Source organism: Heterodontus francisci, chromosome 30 (genome assembly GCF_036365525.1).
Source record: "Heterodontus francisci isolate sHetFra1 chromosome 30, sHetFra1.hap1, whole genome shotgun sequence".
Taxonomy (NCBI): Eukaryota; Metazoa; Chordata; class Chondrichthyes; order Heterodontiformes; family Heterodontidae; genus Heterodontus; species Heterodontus francisci.
Genome location: NC_090400.1, coordinates 62,563,010 through 62,582,291, shown reverse-complemented (window position 1 = coordinate 62,582,291; position 19,282 = coordinate 62,563,010). Strand labels below are relative to the sequence as shown.

General features: G+C 53.5%; 1 protein-coding gene across 1 annotated transcript; it reads left to right on the top strand.

Moving 5' to 3' along the window:
• The first annotated feature begins 1,721 nt into the window (after nt 1-1,721).
• Nucleotides 1,722-17,645, top strand: sebox (SEBOX homeobox). The gene is made up of 2 exons (XM_068009902.1): nt 1,722-1,886; nt 17,076-17,645. Exons 1-2 carry the CDS (start codon nt 1,722-1,724, stop codon nt 17,643-17,645), a joined length of 735 nt encoding a protein of 244 aa, XP_067866003.1.
• The last annotated feature ends 1,637 nt before the right edge of the window (nt 17,646-19,282 follow it).

Here is a 19,282-nt window from a genome sequence, read left to right as displayed (position 1 = left end):
TTTGCGGAGGGGGTGATTTGGGGAGGGGGTGTTTTGCGGATGGGGTGATTTGGGGAGGGGGTGTTTTGGGGAGGGGGTGATTTGGGGAGGGGGTGATTTGGGGAGGGGGTGTTTTGCGGATGGGGTGATTTGGGGAGGGGGTGTTTTGCGGATGGGGTGATTTGGGGAGGGGGTGTTTTGGGGAGGGGGTGATTTGGGGAGGGGGTGTTTTGGGGAGGGGGTGATTTGGGGAGGTGGTGATTTGGGAAGGGGTGTTTTGGGAAGGGGTGTTTTGCGGAGGGGGTGATTTGGGGAGGTGGTGATTTGGGAAGGGGTGTTTTGGGGAGGGGGTGTTTTGCGGAGGGGGTGATTTGGGAGGGGGTGTTTTGCGCAGGGGGTGATTTGGGAAGGGGTGTTTTGGGGAGGGGGTGATTTGGGGGGGGGTGTTTTGCGGAGGGGGTGATTTGGGGAGGGGGTGTTTTGCGGAGGGGGTGATTTGGGGAGGGGGTGTTTTGCGGAGGGGGTGATTTGGGGAGGGGGTGTTTTGCGGAGGGGGTGATTTGGGGAGGGGGTGTTTTGCGGAGGGGGTGATTTGGGGAGGGGGTGTTTTGCGGATGGGGTGATTTGGGGAGGGGGTGTTTTGCGGATGGGGTGATTTGGGGAGGTGGTGATTTGGGGAGGGGGTGTTTTGGGGAGGGGGTGATTTGGGGAGGGGGTGTTTTGGGGAGGGGGTGTTTTGGGGAGGGGGTGATTTGGGGAGGGGGTGATTTGGGGAGGGGGTGTTTTGTGGAGGGGGTGATTTGGGGAGGGGGTGTTTTGCGGAGGGGGTGATTTGGGGAGGGGGTGTTTTGCGGAGGGGGTGATTTGGGGAGGTGGTGATTTGGGGAGGGGGTGTTTTGGGGAGGGGGTGATTTGGGGAGGTGGTGATTTGGGGAGGGGGTGTTTTGCGGAGGGGGTGTTTTGCGGAGGGGGTGTTTTGCGGAGGGGGTGATTTGGGGAGGGGGTGATTTGGGGAGGGGGTGATTTGGGGAGGGGGTGTTTTGGGGAGGGGGTGTTTTGCGGAGGGGGTGTTTTGCGGAGGGGGTGTTTTGCGGAGGGGGTGATTTGGGGAGGGGGTGATTTGGGGAGGGGGTGTTTTGGGGAGGGGGTGATTTGGGGAGGGGGTGTTTTGGGGAGGGGGTGTTTTGGGGAGGGGGTGATTTGGGGAGGGGGTGATTTGGGGAGGGGGTGTTTTGCGGAGGGGGTGATTTGGGGAGGGGGTGTTTTGCGGAGGGGGTGATTTGGGGAGGGGGTGTTTTGCGGAGGGGGTGATTTGGGGAGGTGGTGATTTGGGGAGGGGGTGTTTTGGGGAGGGGGTGATTTGGGGAGGTGGTGATTTGGGGAGGGGGTGTTTTGCGGAGGGGGTGTTTTGGGGAGGGGGTGATTTGGGGAGGGGGTGTTTTGCGGAGGGGGTGATTTGGGGAGGGGGTGTTTTGCGGAGGGGGTGATTTGGGGAGGTGGTGATTTGGGGAGGGGGTGTTTTGGGGAGGGGGTGATTTGGGGAGGGGGTGATTTGGGGAGGTGGTGATTTGGGGAGGGGGTGTTTTGGGGAGGGGGTGTTTTGGGGAGGGGGTGTTTTGCAGATGGGGTCTGTATGAAGGTTGTTTTATCAGGTCCATTGGTATTATTGGAGCTCTCTCTATATTGATGATATCTGATCAGATCTCGGAGCTCACGTTGTACAATTGCCCCAAGCAGTCGACATGGTGGGGTTTATGTCCGAGGGGCAGCGCAAGAGGAAGCGAACGATCTTCAGCAGATGGCAACTCGGAGAGCTGGAGAAAGCGTTTGTGATGGCACCCTACCCTGACATTAAGATGAGAGAGATATTGGCAGAGATTACTGACCTTCCGGAATCCAAGATCCAGGTAATGTTTGTCTAAGACAGCTACAAAGTTCATCAGCTTTTTGTAAATAACGTCTGCATTGAGATATTCTCTGTACAATTCTGCATAGTTACAAAATGAACAGCTTTCAAACACAAAACTTTGGTGCTGGATTGGATGATTGAGTGGAGTGATTGGGGGAAGGTGATGGTACTGGTATAGTTAGAGTATCAATTGGTGATTGAGGAATGAAATTAATCTTTGACAGAAGCATAAATCAGGCAATAGTGAATAGGCTGCTGGTTTTGCACTCTGCCTGATTTCTGTTTCTCCCATCCGTTACCTCGAGACTTGACAACTCTCACATACTCCTGGCTGCTCTCCCACATTCTACCCTCCATAACCTGAGGTCATCCAAACTTGCACCAATCCCATTCATCCATCACCCCTCTGCTCGCTGACCTACACTGGCTCTTTGTTTTTAAATCCCTCCATGGTTTCGCCCCTCACTATCTCTGTAATCTCCTCCAGCCCTATAACCCTCCGAGTTCTCTGCCCTCCTCCAATTCCGGCCTCTTGCAAATTCCCGATTCCCATCGCTCCACAATCGGTGGCCGTGCCTTCAGCTGCCTGGGCCCCAAGCTCTGGAATTCCCTCCCTAAACCTCTCCACCTCTCTCTCCTACTTTAAGACTTAAAACTGACCTATTTCACCAAGCTTTTGGTATCTAATATCTCCTAATATTTCCTTTTGTGCCTTGGCATCAAATTTTGTTTGATAATGCTGCTGTACGTTTTACCATGTTCAAGGTGCTATTTCAATATCAGTTATTGTTTCTATTGATGTCAATGGAAAATAAATGGGGGATGGTTAACCCTGGGGGGGGGGGGGGGGGGACTGGGATGGTTAACCCTGGGGGAGGGGGAAGTGGGGGGGGGTGAACTGGGATTGTTAACCCGGGGAGACTGGGATGGTTAACCCTGGGGGAGGGGGAAGTGGGAAGGTTAACATTGGGGAGGACGGGGGTGGGGGGGTGAACTGGGATGGTTAACCCTGGGAGGGAGGACTGGGATGGTTAACCCTGGGGGAGGGGGGTGGGGAGCTGGGATGGTTAACCCTGGGGGAGGGGGAAGTGGGGGGGGGGGGGTGAACTGGGATGGTTAACCCTGCGGGGGGACTGGGATGGTTAACCCTGGGGAGGGGGGGCGGTGAACTGGGATTGTTAACCCTGGGGGGGGGGAACTGGGACGGTTAACCCTGGGAGAGGGGGGGAAGTGGGAAGGTTAATCCTGGGGAGGGGGGGGGGGTGAACTGGGATTGTTAACCCTGGGCGGGGGGGGGGGGGTGGAACTGGGATGGTTAACCCTGGGGGAGGGGGAAGTGGGAAGGTTAACCCTGGGGAGGACGGGGGTGGTGAACTGGGATGGTTAACCCTGGGGGAGGGCGAAGTGGGAAGGTTAACCCTGGGAGGGGGGACTGGGATGGTTAACCCTTGGGGGGGGGGCTGGGATGGTTAACCCTGGCGGGGGGAGAAGTGGGAAGGTTAATCCTGGGGAGGGGGGGGGTGAACTGGGATTGTTAACCCTGGGGGGGGGGGAAGTGGGAAGGTTAACCCTGGGGAGGACGGGGGTGGGGGGGTGAACTGGGATGGTTAACCCTGGGAGGGAGGACTGGGATGGTTAACCCTGGGGGAGGGGGAAGTGGGAAGGTTAATCCTGGGGAGGGGGGGGGGGTGAACTGGGATTGTTAACCCTGGGAGGGGTGGGGAACTGGGATGGTTAACCCTGGGGGAGGGGGAAGTGGGAAGGTTAACCCTGGGGAGGACGGGGGTGGTGAACTGAGATGGTTAACCCTGGGGGAGGGCGAAGTGGGAAGGTTAACCCTGGGAGGGGGGACTGGGATGGTTAACCCTGGGAGGGGTGAACTGGGATGGTTAACCCTTGGGGGGGGGCTGGGATGGTTAACCATGGGGGGTGGGACTGGGATGGTTAACCCTGGGGGGTGGGGGGGGAAGTGGGAAGGTTAACCCTGGGAGGGGGGACTGGGATGGTTAACCCTGGGGGAGGGGGAAGTTGGAAGGTTAACCCTGGGAGGGAGGACTGGGATGGTTAACCCTGGTGGGGGGGGGGGGGACTGGGATGGTTAACCCTGGGTGGGGGGGACTGGGATGGTTAACCCTGAGGGCGGGGAATGGGATGGTTAACCCTGGGGGTGGGGGGACTGGGTTGGTTAACCATGGGGGGGCGGGGGACTGGGATGGTTAACCCTGGGGGCGGGGAATGGGATGGTTAACCCTGGGGGGGGGGACTGGGATGGTTAACCCTGGGGGGGGGGCGGACTGGGATGGTTGCAGCTGTTACTCTGGATGAGATCCGATGGGTGACACCTGGATTGGCTCAAGTCTGTGCCAGAGTGAATGAACCTGTTCTATTCTCCATGAGAAATGCAGCAAAATCAGTCAAACTGGATCAAAAAGCTTCTATCAAACAGCAAAAGAAGGTCTAATGTTCTCTGGCTGTATTTTGGAGAAGTGTTGAATCAATCCATGGACACAGAAATAAACTAGCGTTTGCCAGAGGAATGGAGTGAGTGAGTGCATGAGTGAGTGAGCGTGAGTGAGTGAGTGAGTGAGTGAGTGAGTGAGTGCGTGAGTGAGTGCGTGAGTCAGTGCGTGAGTGAGTGAGCGTGAGTGAGTGAGTGAGTGAGTGAGTGAGTGAGTGCGTGAGTGAGTGCGTGAGTCAGTGCGTGAGTGAGTGCGTGCGTGAGTGAGTGAGTCAGTGCGTGAGTGAGTGAGTGAGTGAGTCAGTGCGTGAGTCAGTGCGTGAGAGCATGAGTGAGTGAGTGAGTGAGTGCGTGAGTGAGTGAGAGCGTGAGTGAGTGAGTGCGTGAGTGCGTGAGTGAGTGTGTGAGTGCGTGCTTGAGTGAGTGGAAGCGTGAGTGAATGAGTGAGTGAGTGCGTGAATGAGTGAGTGAGTGCGTGAGTGAGTGAGGGCATGTGTGAGTGAGTGAGGGCGTGTGTGAGTGAGTGAGTGCGTGTGTGAGTGAGTGCGTGAATGAGTGAGTACATGCGTGAGTGAGTGAGTGCGTGCGTGAGTGAGTGCGTGCTTGAGTGAGTGGAAGCGTGAGTGAGTGAGTGAGTGCGTGAATGAGTGAGTGAGTGAGTGCGTGAGTGAGTGAGGGTGTGTGTGAGTGAGTGAGGGCGTGTGTGAGTGAGTGAGTGCGTGTGTGAGTGAGTGCGTGCTTGAGTGAGTGAATGCGTGAGTGAGTGCGTGAGTGAGTGCGTGAATGAGTGAGTACATGCGTGAGTGAGTGAATGAGTGCGTGTGTGAGTGAGTGAGTGCGTGCGTGAGTGAGTGAGTGCGAGTGAGTGAGTGAGTGAGTGCGTGAGTGAGTGAGTGATTGCGTGCGTGAGTGAGTGAGTGAGCGCGTCGGTGCGTGAGTGAGTGCGTGAGTGAGTGAGCGAGCGCGTAGGTGTGTGAGTGAGTGCGTGAGTGAGTGTGCGAGTGGGAGTGAGTGAATGAGTGCGTGCGAGCGTGAGCGAGTGCGAGCGTGAGTGAGTGCGTGTGTGAGTGAGTGAGTGCGAGCGTGAGTGAGTGCGAGCGTGAGTGAGTGCGTGTGTGAGTGAGTGAGTGCGTGTGTGAGTGAGTGAGTGAGTGCGTAGGTGCGTGCGTGTGTGAGTGAGTGCGTGAGTGAGTGAGTGCGTGCGTGAGTGAGTGCGTGCGTGAGTGAGTGAGTGCGTGCGTGAGTGAGTGCGTAGGTGCGTGCATGTGTGAGTGAGTGCGTGAGTGAGTGAGTGAGTGAGTGCGTAGGTGCGTGCATGTGTGAGTGAGTGCGTGTGTGAGTGAGTGCGTGTGTGAGTGAGTGAGTGCGTGAGTGAGTGCGTGCGTGAGTGAGTGAGGGCGTGTGTGAGTAGTAGTGAGTGAGTGAGTGAGTGAGTGCGTGAGTGAGTGAGTGAGTGAGTGCATGCGTGAGTGAGTGAGTGTGTCAGTGGGAGTGAGTGAATGAGTGCATGCGTGCGTGCGTGTGTGAGTGAGTGCGTGAGTGAGTGAGTGCGTGCGTGAGTGAGTGCGTGCGTGAGTGAGTGAGTGCGTGCGTGAGTGAGTGCGTAGGTGCGTGCATGTGTGAGTGAGTGCGTGAGTGAGTGAGTGAGTGAGTGCGTAGGTGCGTGCATGTGTGAGTGAGTGCGTGTGTGAGTGAGTGCGTGTGTGAGTGAGTGAGTGCGTGAGTGAGTGCGTGCGTGAGTGAGTGAGGGCGTGTGTGAGTAGTAGTGAGTGAGTGAGTGAGTGAGTGCGTGAGTGAGTGAGTGAGTGAGTGCATGCGTGAGTGAGTGAGTGTGTCAGTGGGAGTGAGTGAATGAGTGCATGCGTGAGTGAGTGAGTGTGTGAGTAACTGCGTGAGTGAGTGAGTGAGTGCGTGGGTGATTGAGTGTGTGAGTAGTAGTGAGTGAGTGCGTGTGTGAGTGAGTGAGTGCGTGAGTGAGTGAGTGCGTGAGTGAGTGCGTGCGTGAGTGAGTGAGGGCGTGTGTGAGTGAGTGTGTGAGTAGTAGTGAGTGAGTGAGTGAATGAGTGAGTGCGTGAGTGAGTGAGTGCGTGCGTGAGTGAGTGCGTGAGTGAGTGAGTGAGTGCGTGAGTGAGTGAGTGCATGAGTGAGTGAGTGAGTGTGTCAGTGGGAGTGAGTGAATGAGTGCATGCGTGAGTGAGTGAGTGTGTGAGTAACTGCGAGTGAGTGTGAGAGTGGGAGTGAGTGAATGAGTGCGTGAGTGAGTGCGTAGGTGCGTGAGTGAGTGAATGAGTGAGTGAGTGAGTGCGTGAGTGAGTGTGTGCATGAGTGAGTGCATGGGTGAGTGCGTAAGCGCGTGAGTGAGTGAGTGAGAGTGAGTGAGTGAGTGAGTGCGTGCGCGAGTGAGTGCATGAGTGAGGTTTTTTTATTCATTCATGGGATGTGGGTGTCACTGGCTAGGCCAGCATTTATTGCCCATCCCTAATTGCCCTTGAGAAGGTGGTGGTGAGCTGCCTTCTTGAACTGCTGCAGTTCATGTGGGGAAGGTACACCCACAGTGCTGTTAGGAAGGGAATTCCAGGATTTTGACCCTGTTACAGTGAAGGAACGGCGATACAGTTCCAAGTCAGGATGGTGTGTGACTTGGAGGGGGAACTTGCAGGTGGTGGTGTTCCCATGTATTTGCTGCCCTTGTCCTTCCAGTTAGTAGAGGTCGCGGGTTTGGAAGGTGCTCTCTAAGGAGCCTTGGTGCATTGCTGCAGTGCATCTTGTAGATGGTACACACTGCTGCCACTGTGCGTCAGTGGTAGAGGGAGTGAATGTTTGTGGATGAGGTGCCAATCAAGCGGGCTGCTTTGTCCTGGATGGTGTCTTGAGCATTGTTGGAGCTGCACCCATCCAGGCAAGTGGAGAGTATTCCGTCACACTCCTGACTTGTGCCTTGCAGATGGTGGACAGGCTTTGGGGAGTCAGGAGGTGAGTTATTCGCTGCAGAATTCCTAGCCTCTGACCTGCTCTTGTAGCCATGGTATTTATATGGCTACTCCAGTTCAGTTTCTGGTCAATGGTAACCCCTAGGATGTTGATAGTGGGGAATTCAGCGATGGTAATGCCTCGGAATGTCAAGGGGAGATGGTTAGATTCTCTCTTGTTGGAGATGGTCATTGACTGGCACTTGTGTGGTGTGAATGTTACTATCCACTTATCAGCCCAAGCCTGGATATTGTCCAGGTCTTGCTGCATTTCTACACGGACTGCTTCAGTATCTGAGGAGTCACAAATGGTGCTGAACATTGTGCAATCATCAGCGAACATCCCCACTTCTGACCTTATGATTGAAGGAAGGTCATTGATGAAGCAGCTGAAGATGGTTGGGTCTAGGGCACTACCCTGAGGAACTCCTGCAGTGATGTCCTGGAGCTCAGATGATTGACCTCCAACAATCACAACCATCTTCCTTTGCACTAGGTATGACTCCAGCTATCGGAGTCCCTGATTCCCATTGACCTCAGTTTTGCTCGGGCTCCTTGATGCCATACTCGGTCAAATGCTGCCTTGATGTCAAGGACAGTCACTCTCACCTCAGCTCTTGAGTTCAGCTCTTCTGTCCATGTTTGAAGCAAGGCTGTTATGAGGTCAGGAGCTGAGTGACCCTGGCGGAACCCAAACTGAGCGTCACTGAGCAGATTATTGCTAAGCAAGTGCTGCTTGATGACACCTTCCATAACCTTACTGATGATTGAGAGTAGGCTGATGGGGCAGTAATTGGCCGGGTTGGATTTGTCCTGTTTTTTGTGTACAGGACATACCTGGGCAATTTTCCACATTGCAGGGTAGATGCCAGTGTTGTAGCTGTACTGGAACAGCTTGGCTAGGGGCGCGGCAAGTTCTGGAGCACAGGTCTTCAGTACTATTGCCGGAATATTGTCAGGTCCCATAGCTTTTGCAGTATCCAGTGCCTTCAGTCATTTCTTGATATCATGCGGAGTGAATCGAATTGGCTGAAGTCTGGCATCTGTGATGCTGGGGACTTCAGGAGGAGGCTGAGATGGATCATCAACTCGGCACTTCTGGCTGAAGATGGATGAAAATGCTTCAGCCTTATCTTTCGCACTGATGTGCTGGGCTCCCCCATCATTGAGGATGGGGATATTTGTGGAGCCACCTCCTCCAGTTAGTTGTTTAATTGTCCACCACCATTAACGGCGAGATGTGGCAGGACTGCAGAGCTTAGATCTGATCCGTTGGTTATGGGATTGCTTAGCTCTGTCTATTGCATGCTGCTTATGCAGTTTGACACGCAGATAGTCCTGGGTTGTAGCTTCACCAGATTGACACCTCATTTTGAGACATGCCTCGTGCTGCTCCTGGCATGCTCTCCTGCACTCTTCATTGAACCAGGGTTGGTCTCCTGGCTTGATGGTAATGGTAGAGTGGGGGATATGCCGGGCCATGAGGTTAGAGATTGTGGTTGAATACAATTCTGCTGCTGCTGATGGCCCACAGCGCCTCATGGATGCCCAGTTTTGCATTGCTAGATCTGTTTGAAATCTATCCCATTGAGCACGGTGATAGTGCCACACAACACGATGGAGGGTATCCTCAATGTGAAGGCGGGACTTCGTCTCCACAAGGACTGTGCGGTGGTCACTCCTACCAATACTGTCATGGACAGATGCATCTGCGGCAGGCAGATTGGTGAGGACGAGGTCAGGTAGGTTTTCCCCTCTTGTTGGTTCCCTCACCACCTGCCGCAGACCCAGTCTAGCAGATATGTCCTGAAGGACTCAGCCACCTCGATCAGTAGTGGTGCTACCGAGCCACTCTTAGTGATGGACATTGACGTCCCCCACCCAGAGTACATTTTGTGCCCTTGCCACCCCCAGTGCTTCCTCCAAGTGGTGTTCAACATGGAGGAGTACTGAGTCATTAGCTGAGGGAGGGCGGTCGGTGGTATTCAGTAGGAGGTTACCTTGCCCATGTTTGACCTGATGCCATGAGACTTCATGGGGCCCAGAGTTGATATTGAGGACTCCCAGGGCAACTCCCTCCCTACTGTATACCACTGTGCCACCACCTCTGGTGGGTCTGTCCTGCCGGTGGGACAGGACATACCCGGGGATGGTGATGGCAGTGTCTGGGACATTGTCTGTAAGGTATGATTCCGTGAGTATGACTATGTCAGGCTGTTGCTTGACTAGTCTGTGGGACAGCTTTCCCAATTTTGGCACAAGCCCCCAGATGTTAGTAAGGAGGACTTTGCAGGGTCGACAGGCTGGGTTTGCTGTTGTTGTTTCCGGTGCCTAGGTCGATGCCGGTTGGTCCGTCCGGTTTTATTCCTTTTTATTGACTTTGTAGCGGTTAGATACAACTGAGTGGCTTGCTAGGCCATTTCAGAGGGCATGTAAGAGTTAACCACATTGCTGAGGGTCTGGAGTCACATGTAGGCCAGACCAGGTAAGGACAGCAGATTTCCTTCCCTAAAGGACATTAGTGAACTAGATGGGTTTTTACAACAATCGACAATAGTTTCATGGCCATCATTAGACTAGCTTTTAATTCCAGATTTATTAATTAAATTCAAATTCCACCTTCTGCTGTGGTGGGATTTGAACCCATGTCCCCAGAGCAATACCCTGGGTCTCTGGGTTACTAGTCCAGTGACAATACCACTACGCCACTGCTTCCCATGCAACTGTGAGTGAGTGAGTGAGAAAGGAGTGGTTGTTATCGGTTGCTGGGGAACTGAGTTGCTTATCCATCCTGATTCCAGCTTCTGCCCCATCTGCACTGAGATTGGCACTGAGCTGGTGAGGAATTAGACCATTTCCAGACACAAGCTTCCCAAACTGGGAGCAGAAATTATTTTAATAATTCTTAGTATAACATCACCAGAGAATGCTAAGGCCCATAGGATTCATGGAGTAGGAGAGCACAGCTTACCTCCCTGCTACCAAGGCTGGCTCTCCCTGCACTGTGTCCCTTTCTCCGCCATCCGTGCTCTCTCTTGCTCTCCCTCTTGTTTTTCTCTCCCTCTCCCTTCCCACTCTCTGTCTCCCATTGTCTCTCCCTCTCTGTCAACCCCACCCCTCCGTCCTCTCTCTCTCCCCCCATCTCTCTGTCTCTGTGCCCCTCTTTCTCCCACTGTATCTCCCTCCTTGTCTCTGTCTCTGCTTGTTTCTCCTGTGTGTGTGTCTGTCACTCTGTCTCCTTCGCTCTCTCTTTGCCCCTCTATGATAAATTCCTGTGCCCACCTTTCTATTGAAAATTTCCTATGTAAACTTGTCACAGTGTAATGGCACCCTCCAGCTTTTTCCGATACCTGGTCAGTGCTGTTTGGGCTTGGATGGGAATTGGATAATATAAGGATCACACATGTAGACTGGGAACAGTATGTACAGCGGCTTTTCATTATAAAAGGGCATCACAGCTGAGCCAGTCCTGTCCTCACCTGCTGTCTGTCCATCCACCTCTGCAGACACTGGGCTGCATAGTGATCTGGGGCAGGAATCTTGCCAATTTTTTCCCCCCAAATATATACTTTATTCATAAAAATGTGTAAAAAATAAATTACAACACAGTTCAAAACAGCACCAAGTTGATATTTCAGAAAGTGCAAAGGAAATCCGTTTTCTTCGATACAGGAGTGAGCTGCCTCACAACCCTTCCATTCCGCATGTACATTTTACAGCAAACAAATATTTGGTGTATACAGCCCGAGGGGTTTCCCATGAATCCAGCCCCTCAGTTCAGCTTGTTGGGGGGACCTTACACTGTGGTCTTTCCCCATTGAGCCTTTGCTGCGGCTGCCCCAAGCTTTAGTGCGTCCCTCAGCATGTAGTCCTGGACCTTGGAATGTGCCAGTCTGTAACATTCGGTCGTGGACAACTCTTTGCGCTGGAAGACCAGCAAGTTTCGGGCAGACCAAAGAGCATCTTTCACCGAATTGATAGTCCTCCAGCAGCAGTTGATGTTTGTCTCGGTGTGCGTCCCTGGGAACAGTCCGTAGAGCACAGACTCCTGTGTTACAGAGCTGCTTGGGATGAACCTCGACAAAAACCACTGCACCTGCTTTGCAAAGGAACATTCCAGAAGGAGGTGGGCAACAGTCTCTTCCCCACCACAGCCACCTCGAGGGCATTGTGTGGAGGGGGTGAGACTCAGAGTGAGCAGGAAGGATCTGACGGGGAGGGCTCGTCTCACCACTAGCCAAGCTACATCTTGGTGCTTGTTTGAAAGTTCTGGTGATGAGGCATTCCGCCAAATGACTTTAGCAGTCTGCTCGGGGAACCATCTGACAGGATCCACCGTCTCCTTTTCCCGTAGGGCCTTGAGGATATTCCTTGCAGACCACTGCCTGATGGATCGGTGGTCAAAGGTGTTTTCCCGCAGAAACTGCTCCATGAAGGATAGGTGGTACGGTACAGTCCAACTGGATGGCGCGTTCCGCGGCAATGTGACCAGGCCCATCCTTCGCAACACCGGGGACAGATAGAACCTCAGCATGTAGTGACACTTGGAGATTGCATACTGGAGGTCTACACACAGCTTGATGCAGCCGCACACGAAGGTGGTCATCAGGATGAGGGCGATGTTGGGTACGTTTTTCTCGCCCTTATCCAGAGGTTTGAACATCGTGTCCCTCTGGACCCGGTCCATTTTAGATCCCCAGATAAAGCGGAAAATGGCTCGGGTGACCGTCACAGCGCAGGAGTGGGGTATGGACCAGACCTGCGCCACGTATAGCAACAATGTGAGGGCCTCGCACCTGATGACCAGGTTCCTGCCCACAATGGAGAGAGATCGCTGCTCCCACATGCTCAGCTTGTGTTGTACCCTGGCTACTCGCTCCTCCCAGGTTTTGTCGCATGTCCCGGCCCCTCCGAACCATATCCCCAGCACCTTCAGGTAGTCTGACCTGACAGTGAAGAGGACAAAGGATCGGTCAGCCCAGTTCCCAAAGAACATGGCCTCACTCTTGCCGTGGTTAACTTTGGCTCCCGAGGCCAGTTCATACTGGTCGCAGATGCTCATCAGTCTGCGCACAGACAGTGGATCCGAGCAGAAGATGGCGACATCATCCATGTACAGGGAGGTTTTAACCTGAGTGCCTCCATTGCGTGGGATTGTCACCCCTCTTATGCTCGCATCCTTCCTAATAGACTCAGCAAAGTGTTCAATACAACAAACAAATAAGACAGGGGAGAGAGGACAGCCCTGTCTGACTCCAGATTGGATCGGGAAACTTTCCGATTCCCACCCATTGATTGAGACTGCGCTACTGATGTTTGTGTGGAGCAGTTGGATCCAATTGCAGATTCCCTCCCCAAACCCCATTTTGGAGAGCACGTCCATTATGTATGTGTGTGATATCCTGTCAAAAGCCTTTCCCTGGTCCAGGCTGATGAGGCAAGTGTCCCGTACATAGGTGATTGTATCCCTGAGTAGCGCGAGACTATCAGAGATCTACCAGCGGGTACAGTGCAGGTCTGGTCAGGGTGAATCACCAACTCCAGAGCAGACTTGACCTGATTGGCGATGATTTTGCACAGAATCTTGTAGTCAACATTAAGCAGTGAGATGGGCCACCAATTTCTGATTTCTGCCCTCTCCCCCTTCCGCTTGTAGATGAGGGTGATGATGCCTTTCCTCATGGATTCTGACATGCTGCCGGCCAGGAGCATACACTCGTATACTTCCAGCAGGTCCGGGCCGACCCATTCCCACAGGGCCAAATACAACTCAACTGGTAACCTGTTGCTTCCGGGAGTTTTACTCGTCTCGTCCAGAGTTAGCGGTTTGTCCAGACTCTCCCGCTGTGATAGATGACAGGAAGGACTGGGTGGCCGTGCTGTCCGTGGGTTTCACATCGTACAGCCCAGCATAAAAGGATTTGCTAATCCTTAGTATGTCTGACTGTGAAGACGTTACCGAGTCATCCTCTTCCTTCAGGCTGCTGATCACAGAGCTCTCTCTGTGTACCTTTTGGAAGAAGAAACACGAGCACATCTCATCCTGCTCAACGGAGCGGACTCTGGACCGGAAGATGATCTTGGAGGCCTCCGTGGCAAAGAACGAGGCCTGCTGGCTCTTCACCTCTTGGAGATCCTCCTTGACCTCGACCCCCATCGACTGCAGGGGGAGCAGATTTTGCATCCTTTTCTGGAGTCGGGACATTTCCCTCTGTCTCTCTCTTGTCTTCTGAACACTTTTGAGAATAAAGAACCTCTTGATGTTCGTCTTGATCGCTTCGCACCAGTACCAGAGACTCAAAGAGGAGTTTCATGGTTCTCCAACTTTTGTAATCCCTTTTGAGTTCCTCAGTGTTCTCTGGGGTCAGCACTGTAACACTCAGCTTCCATGTCCCCCTGCCAACCCACTGGTCATCCTGTAAGTGACAGTCAGCCAGTAAGAGGCAGTGGTCAGAGAAGAACACCGACTTGACGTCGGTGGATCTGACCATAAAAGCACGGGACACAAACAGGAAATCAATCCTGGAATGGGCAGATCCGTCTGATTTTGACCAGATGTATCTATGATGCGTTCCGTCTGCAAGTTTGCTGACGACGTCGTGCAGCTTGGCATCTTTTACTGTTTCCATTAGGAATCTGGATGTAGCCTCCAGTTTTCTGTCATCACTGCCGGATTGTCCAGCTGCATCAATGATGCAGTTGAAGTCACCGCCAAGAATGACTGGCCTGGATGTCACCAGCAGCAGTGGGAGCTGCTGGAGGAACGGGAATCATTACCCCCTGACCAGATCGATGGCCCGTGGGACCAACATCGCGACCATTGCCTGTAGGTGCTGAGGTGTGGTATTCCACACTCCTGCAGAAATAGCAGAACGGCTTTGACCTTGGCGAGATAGTCCTAGGTCGAAACACATCGTGTCGTGGATTTAACGCTACGCATGTTAATCAAAGCAATCTTTATACCCATTTTAAAGTTGGGTGTTGCCTACCACACCAGTTGTCCTTGCTAGTCCCAGTCCTTCGGTATGTTCCTGCATACCCATGGTGTGCACAAGCTGTTTCACGTTCGTTGGGCTCAGAAACCCCTCCTGGTTTCTCATGGGGGGGGTTTGTTCCGCTGGGGTGACATCGGGGGTGGGGGGGGGGGTTCTTGTAGGCAGCAAGTTTTGGGCTGTCCTCTGCCGTTGGTGTCTTTCCCCTCTGTTCCTCCTCAAAGACATCACTGCTCCCGGCTTCCCAGAGCTGGAGTGCGCCCGACACTTCTTTGCTCTCGGTGTCCCGGAGCTGGGAAGCACTGGGCATGTCGCTAGGTTCGGCGCTTTGGGTTTGGGGCACGCTGGGCCCATCACAGCTTCCAGTGCCCTGGAGCTGGGGGCTTTATCTTCCGGCTCCTTTGAGTTCTGTCTCTTCTTTTGCAGGTGCCATCATTCCAACCCTTCCTCATCCAGTGAGGAGGAGCTGCCGTAGTCTGTCTCAGACGGTAGCCTCCTCTTGCCACTGGTTTGGGTGGTGGCCTGTTCCTTTTTTGGAGGTTTTTTCTTTGTGGTTTTCCTTTTTACCACTTGCCACTGACCAGTTTGTCCATCTGCTGCCTACTCCTCCATTGATTCTGTCTGTAGAGGAGGGGTTTCCAGGCACGGGGTAGGTGTTGGGTCGCTGGTTGCAGCTGCCTCCCCTTTCTTCTCCTTCTCAGGTAGACTTTCCTCGCTGCGGAGAGGGTTGCTTGTCTCCTTCCCAGCACCAGACGCATTCACCTTTCTTCAATCAGCCTTTCCTTGGACCTTGTCGTCTGAACACAACTGAGGCAGCGTTTGGGGCAGGTTTTGTAGAGGTGACCTGCCTCACTGCACAGGTTGCAGCACCTACTCTGCTTACAGTCCTTGGTCTGATGGCCTTCCTCTTGCAGTTCTTGCAGACGACTGTGCTGCAGTTGGCTGCCACGTGACCAGATTTGCCACAGGTGCGTCAAACTCTGGGCTGCCCTGCATAGACCAAGAAGCCTCGACTCTGCCCGATAGCGAAGCTGGGGGGAGGGTGGATGATGGCTCCATTGGCATCGACCTTCAAGGTCACCTTGACCTGGCGCTTGCTGGTCCAAATCCCAAATGGGGCCTTGACATCAGTGCTGCTGCCAGCCACCTCGACGTACCTGGCGAGGGAGGTGAGTACATCCACCACAGGAACATGGGGGTTATAGAGGTGAATTGTCACCACCCGTTGCGACGGCAGCGTGAAGAGTGGTTCCACTGTGAGGATGGACAGTGGCGCCTGGTTTCCCTTCTCCATGAACACCTTCAGGAACTTGATGTATCCCGCCACATTCTTGAACGTCAAGTCGAAATATCCACTGCTGGGGAAGTCCTGCAAGCAGAAGATATCTGCAGTTTGGAATCCACAGCAATCAATAAGGATTTTCTTAATGAAGAAGGTGCGGTCAATCGGTGCACCTCCTTTATTATCCTTCACCACCACCCGAATGGTGTTACCACTCCCTGGCCTGAAGCTTTAGAATTGGTTGCAGTCATTTTACTCAAAACATACTGGAACAGGATCAAAGGCCACTGATCATGGTCTCTCCCCTGCCAGGTAAGCAAAACTTTTTTTTTTATTTCCAAAATATACTTTATTCATAAAAATCTGTAAAAATTACATTGCCAAACAGTACGAAAAAATACAAACATTGCAAAAGAGATCAGTTTCTTTCAATACTCTCATGAGTTTCTTCCCAACCCTTCTGTTTCACAATTGTCATGTCAATTACAGTTTTACATTTACAGCAATTCAGAATATTAACGATACAGTTCGAGGGGCTTCCCATGGATCCAGCCCCTCAGTCCAGCTTGGTGGGGGAACCTTACACTGTGGTCTTTCCCCATTGAGCCTTTGCTGCGGCTGCCCCAAGCTTTAGTGCGTCCCTCAGCACGTAGTCCTGGACCTTGGAATGTGCCAGTCTGCAACATTCGGTGGTGGACAACTCTTTGCGCTGGAAGACCAGCAAGTTTCGGGCAGACCAAAGGGCGTCTTTCACCGAATTGATAGTCCTCCAGCAGCAGTTGATGTTTGTCTCGGTGTGCGTCCCTGGGAACAGCCCGTAGAGCACAGACTCCTGTGTTACAGAGCTGCTTGGGATGAACCTTGACAAAAACCACTGCATCTCTTTCCACACCTGCTTTGCAAAGGCACATTCCAGGAGGAGGTGGGCGACCGTCTCTTCCCCACCACAGCCAACGCGGGGGCACTGTGCGGAGGGGGCGAGACTTCGGGTGTGCATGAAGGATCTGACGGGGAGGGCCCTTCTCACCACCAGCCAAGCTACGTCTTGGTGCTTGTTTGAAAGTTCTGGTGATGAGGCATTCCGCCAAATGACTTTGACGGTCTGCTCGGGGAACCATCCGACAGGATCCACCGTTTCCTTTTCCCGTAGGGCCTTGAGGACATTCCGTGCAGACCACTGCCTGATGGACCGGTGGTCAAAGGTGTTTTTCCGCAGAAACTGCTCCTGCCAGGTAAGCAAAACATTTTATTTTTGGTTCCCATGGCTTGGGGCAGTTGTAGCTCCGCCACTGCCAACTTGAGCTGAAAGGGAGTTCCCCTGCACCTTTACCTCATTCTGATCAAGACAATAGCTGCCAGGTGACAGGAATTAAGTACAAGGAAATGGGGGTCTGGGAGGGGGTGGAGCAGCTAGGAACAGTGATTGAATCAAATGATCCCAAACCTGTGCAAATTACTTCCGACCTTTTTGCTTCTTGTTTCCCAGGTCTGGTTTCAGAACCGTCGTGCACGATGCACCAAACAGCGCAAGAAGTTGAGGAATTGTTCGCTGGGGCAGAATTCACCCTCTCCCCTCCAGGCACACGGCCTTTTTAAACCTGCTATCACTGGCAGGGATCCAGATGGAGAGCCTCTCCCATACGGACCTGGCTTCTGCAACACACCAGTGATGGGCAGGTACAGCAGACATAGTTTGAGTTATGGAAACTCCCCAGTGCAGCACCAGGGCTGTCCATCAAATCTATCTCCCGCCTTCCTGGAGCAGCTTATGTGGGAGAACAGCCCAGCTTTCAGCCACTTGCCTCAGCCAGTAGGCAGCAATCACTCCAGAGACAACATCAGTCAGTTCAACGCCAGCCTCACTTTTAGGAATAAAGGGGACACAGTGACTCCCTCCAGAAATTACGCTGCCGATTTCACACAGCTCACTGTACCTGACCAAGTCATTCTGTACCTGGAACCAGGGCCTGGAGAGCAGGGGGAGACTGGACCACACAGCTCTCTCCGCTGCACCTCTGACCTCATTTACAATGCTGCAATTATCACCAATGTGTAACCAGCATCGTTCCAAACTTCAAGGAAACAGGAGGAGAAGAGGCTCGTTTCCCAGCTCACTGGAACTACCCAACATACAGAACAAACCAACAGACAAAATCTCTTATATAAAAGCAAAATACTGCGGATGCTGGAAATCTGAAACAAAAACAAGAAATGCTGGATTCACTCAGCAGGTCTGGCAGCATCTGTGGAAAGAGAAGCAGAGTTAACGTTTCGGGTCAGTGACCCTTCTTCTTCGAGACAAAATCTCTTGATGCAGACGTAGATCACAGAACCTGGGAATTTCTCCCTACCTTTCCAGAGATGACCGGCATGGTGATGTGACTTGGAGGGAACGACACTGGCTGATTTACTGTCATGCATGAGCAACATCTCCCTCCCTCTGAGCTCAAACCTACTTCACTGCACATCACAAGGCCATGCTGACTAAAGCATAGTTTCCATAGCTCGGTAATGCCTGCAAGTGCAGTGAGCATGATCTAAAGTATGAGGTACCATCCTATGCCTCCCGTCTCGTATCTCAGCCACTGTCAGGCTGAGCCTCCTCACTGTGCTCTGAATGTGAAACTGGACAATGAGCATCAGTAAACCACTCACCACAACTGAGGCCGAGTCAGTCCAAATCCGACATTCACTTTCAAGAGGGGTCACTGGACAGTGGGCAGTGTGTGCGGTCTGGGATAGTGGGTGGGGTTTGGGAGAGTGGACAGTGGGTGGGTCTGGAAGAGTGGGTGTGGACAGTGGGTGGGGTCTGGGAGAGTGGACACCAGGTGGGTCTGGGAGAGTGGGTGTGGACAGTGGGTGGGGTCTGGGAGAGTGTGTGTGGACAGTGGGTGGGGTCTGGGAGAGTGGACAGTGGTGTGTTCTGGGAGAGTAGGTGTGGACAGTGTGTGGGTCTAGGAGAGTGGACAGTGGGTGGGTCTGGGAGAGTGGACAGTGGGTGTATCTGGGAGAGTGGACAGTGGGTGGGTCTGGGAGAGTGGACAGTGGGTGGTGTCTGGGAGAGTGGACAGTGGGTGGGTCTGGGAGAGTGGACAGTGGGTGGGTCTGCGAGGGTGGACAGTGGGTGCTGTCTGGGAGAGTGGACAGTGGGTGCTGTCTGGAAGAGTGGGTGTGGACAGTGGGTGGGGTCTGGGAGAGTGGACACTGGGTGGGTCTAGAAGAGTGGGTGTGGACAGTGGGTGGGGTCTGGCAGTGGGTGTGGACAGTGGGTGGGGTCTGGCAGAGTGGGTGTGGACAGTGGGTGGGGTCTGGGAGAGTGGACAGTGGTGTGTTCTGGGAGAGTGGGTATGGACAGAGTGTGGGTCTAGGAGAGTGGACAGTGGGTGGGTCTGGGAGAGTGGACAGTGGGTGTATCTGGGAGAGTGGACAGTGGGTGGTGTCTGGGAGAGTGGACAGTGGGTGGGTCTGCGAGGGTGGACAGTGGGTGGGTCTGGGAGAGTGGACAGTGGGTGGGTCTGGGAGAGTGGACAGTGGGTGCTGTCTGGGAGAGTGGACAGTGGGTGGGTCTGGGAGAGTGGACAGTGGGTGGGTCTGGGAGAGTGGACAGTGGGTGGGTCTGGGAGAGTGGACAGTGGGTGGGGTCTGGGAGAGTGGGTGTGGACAGTGGGTGGGGTCTGGGAGAGTGGACACTGG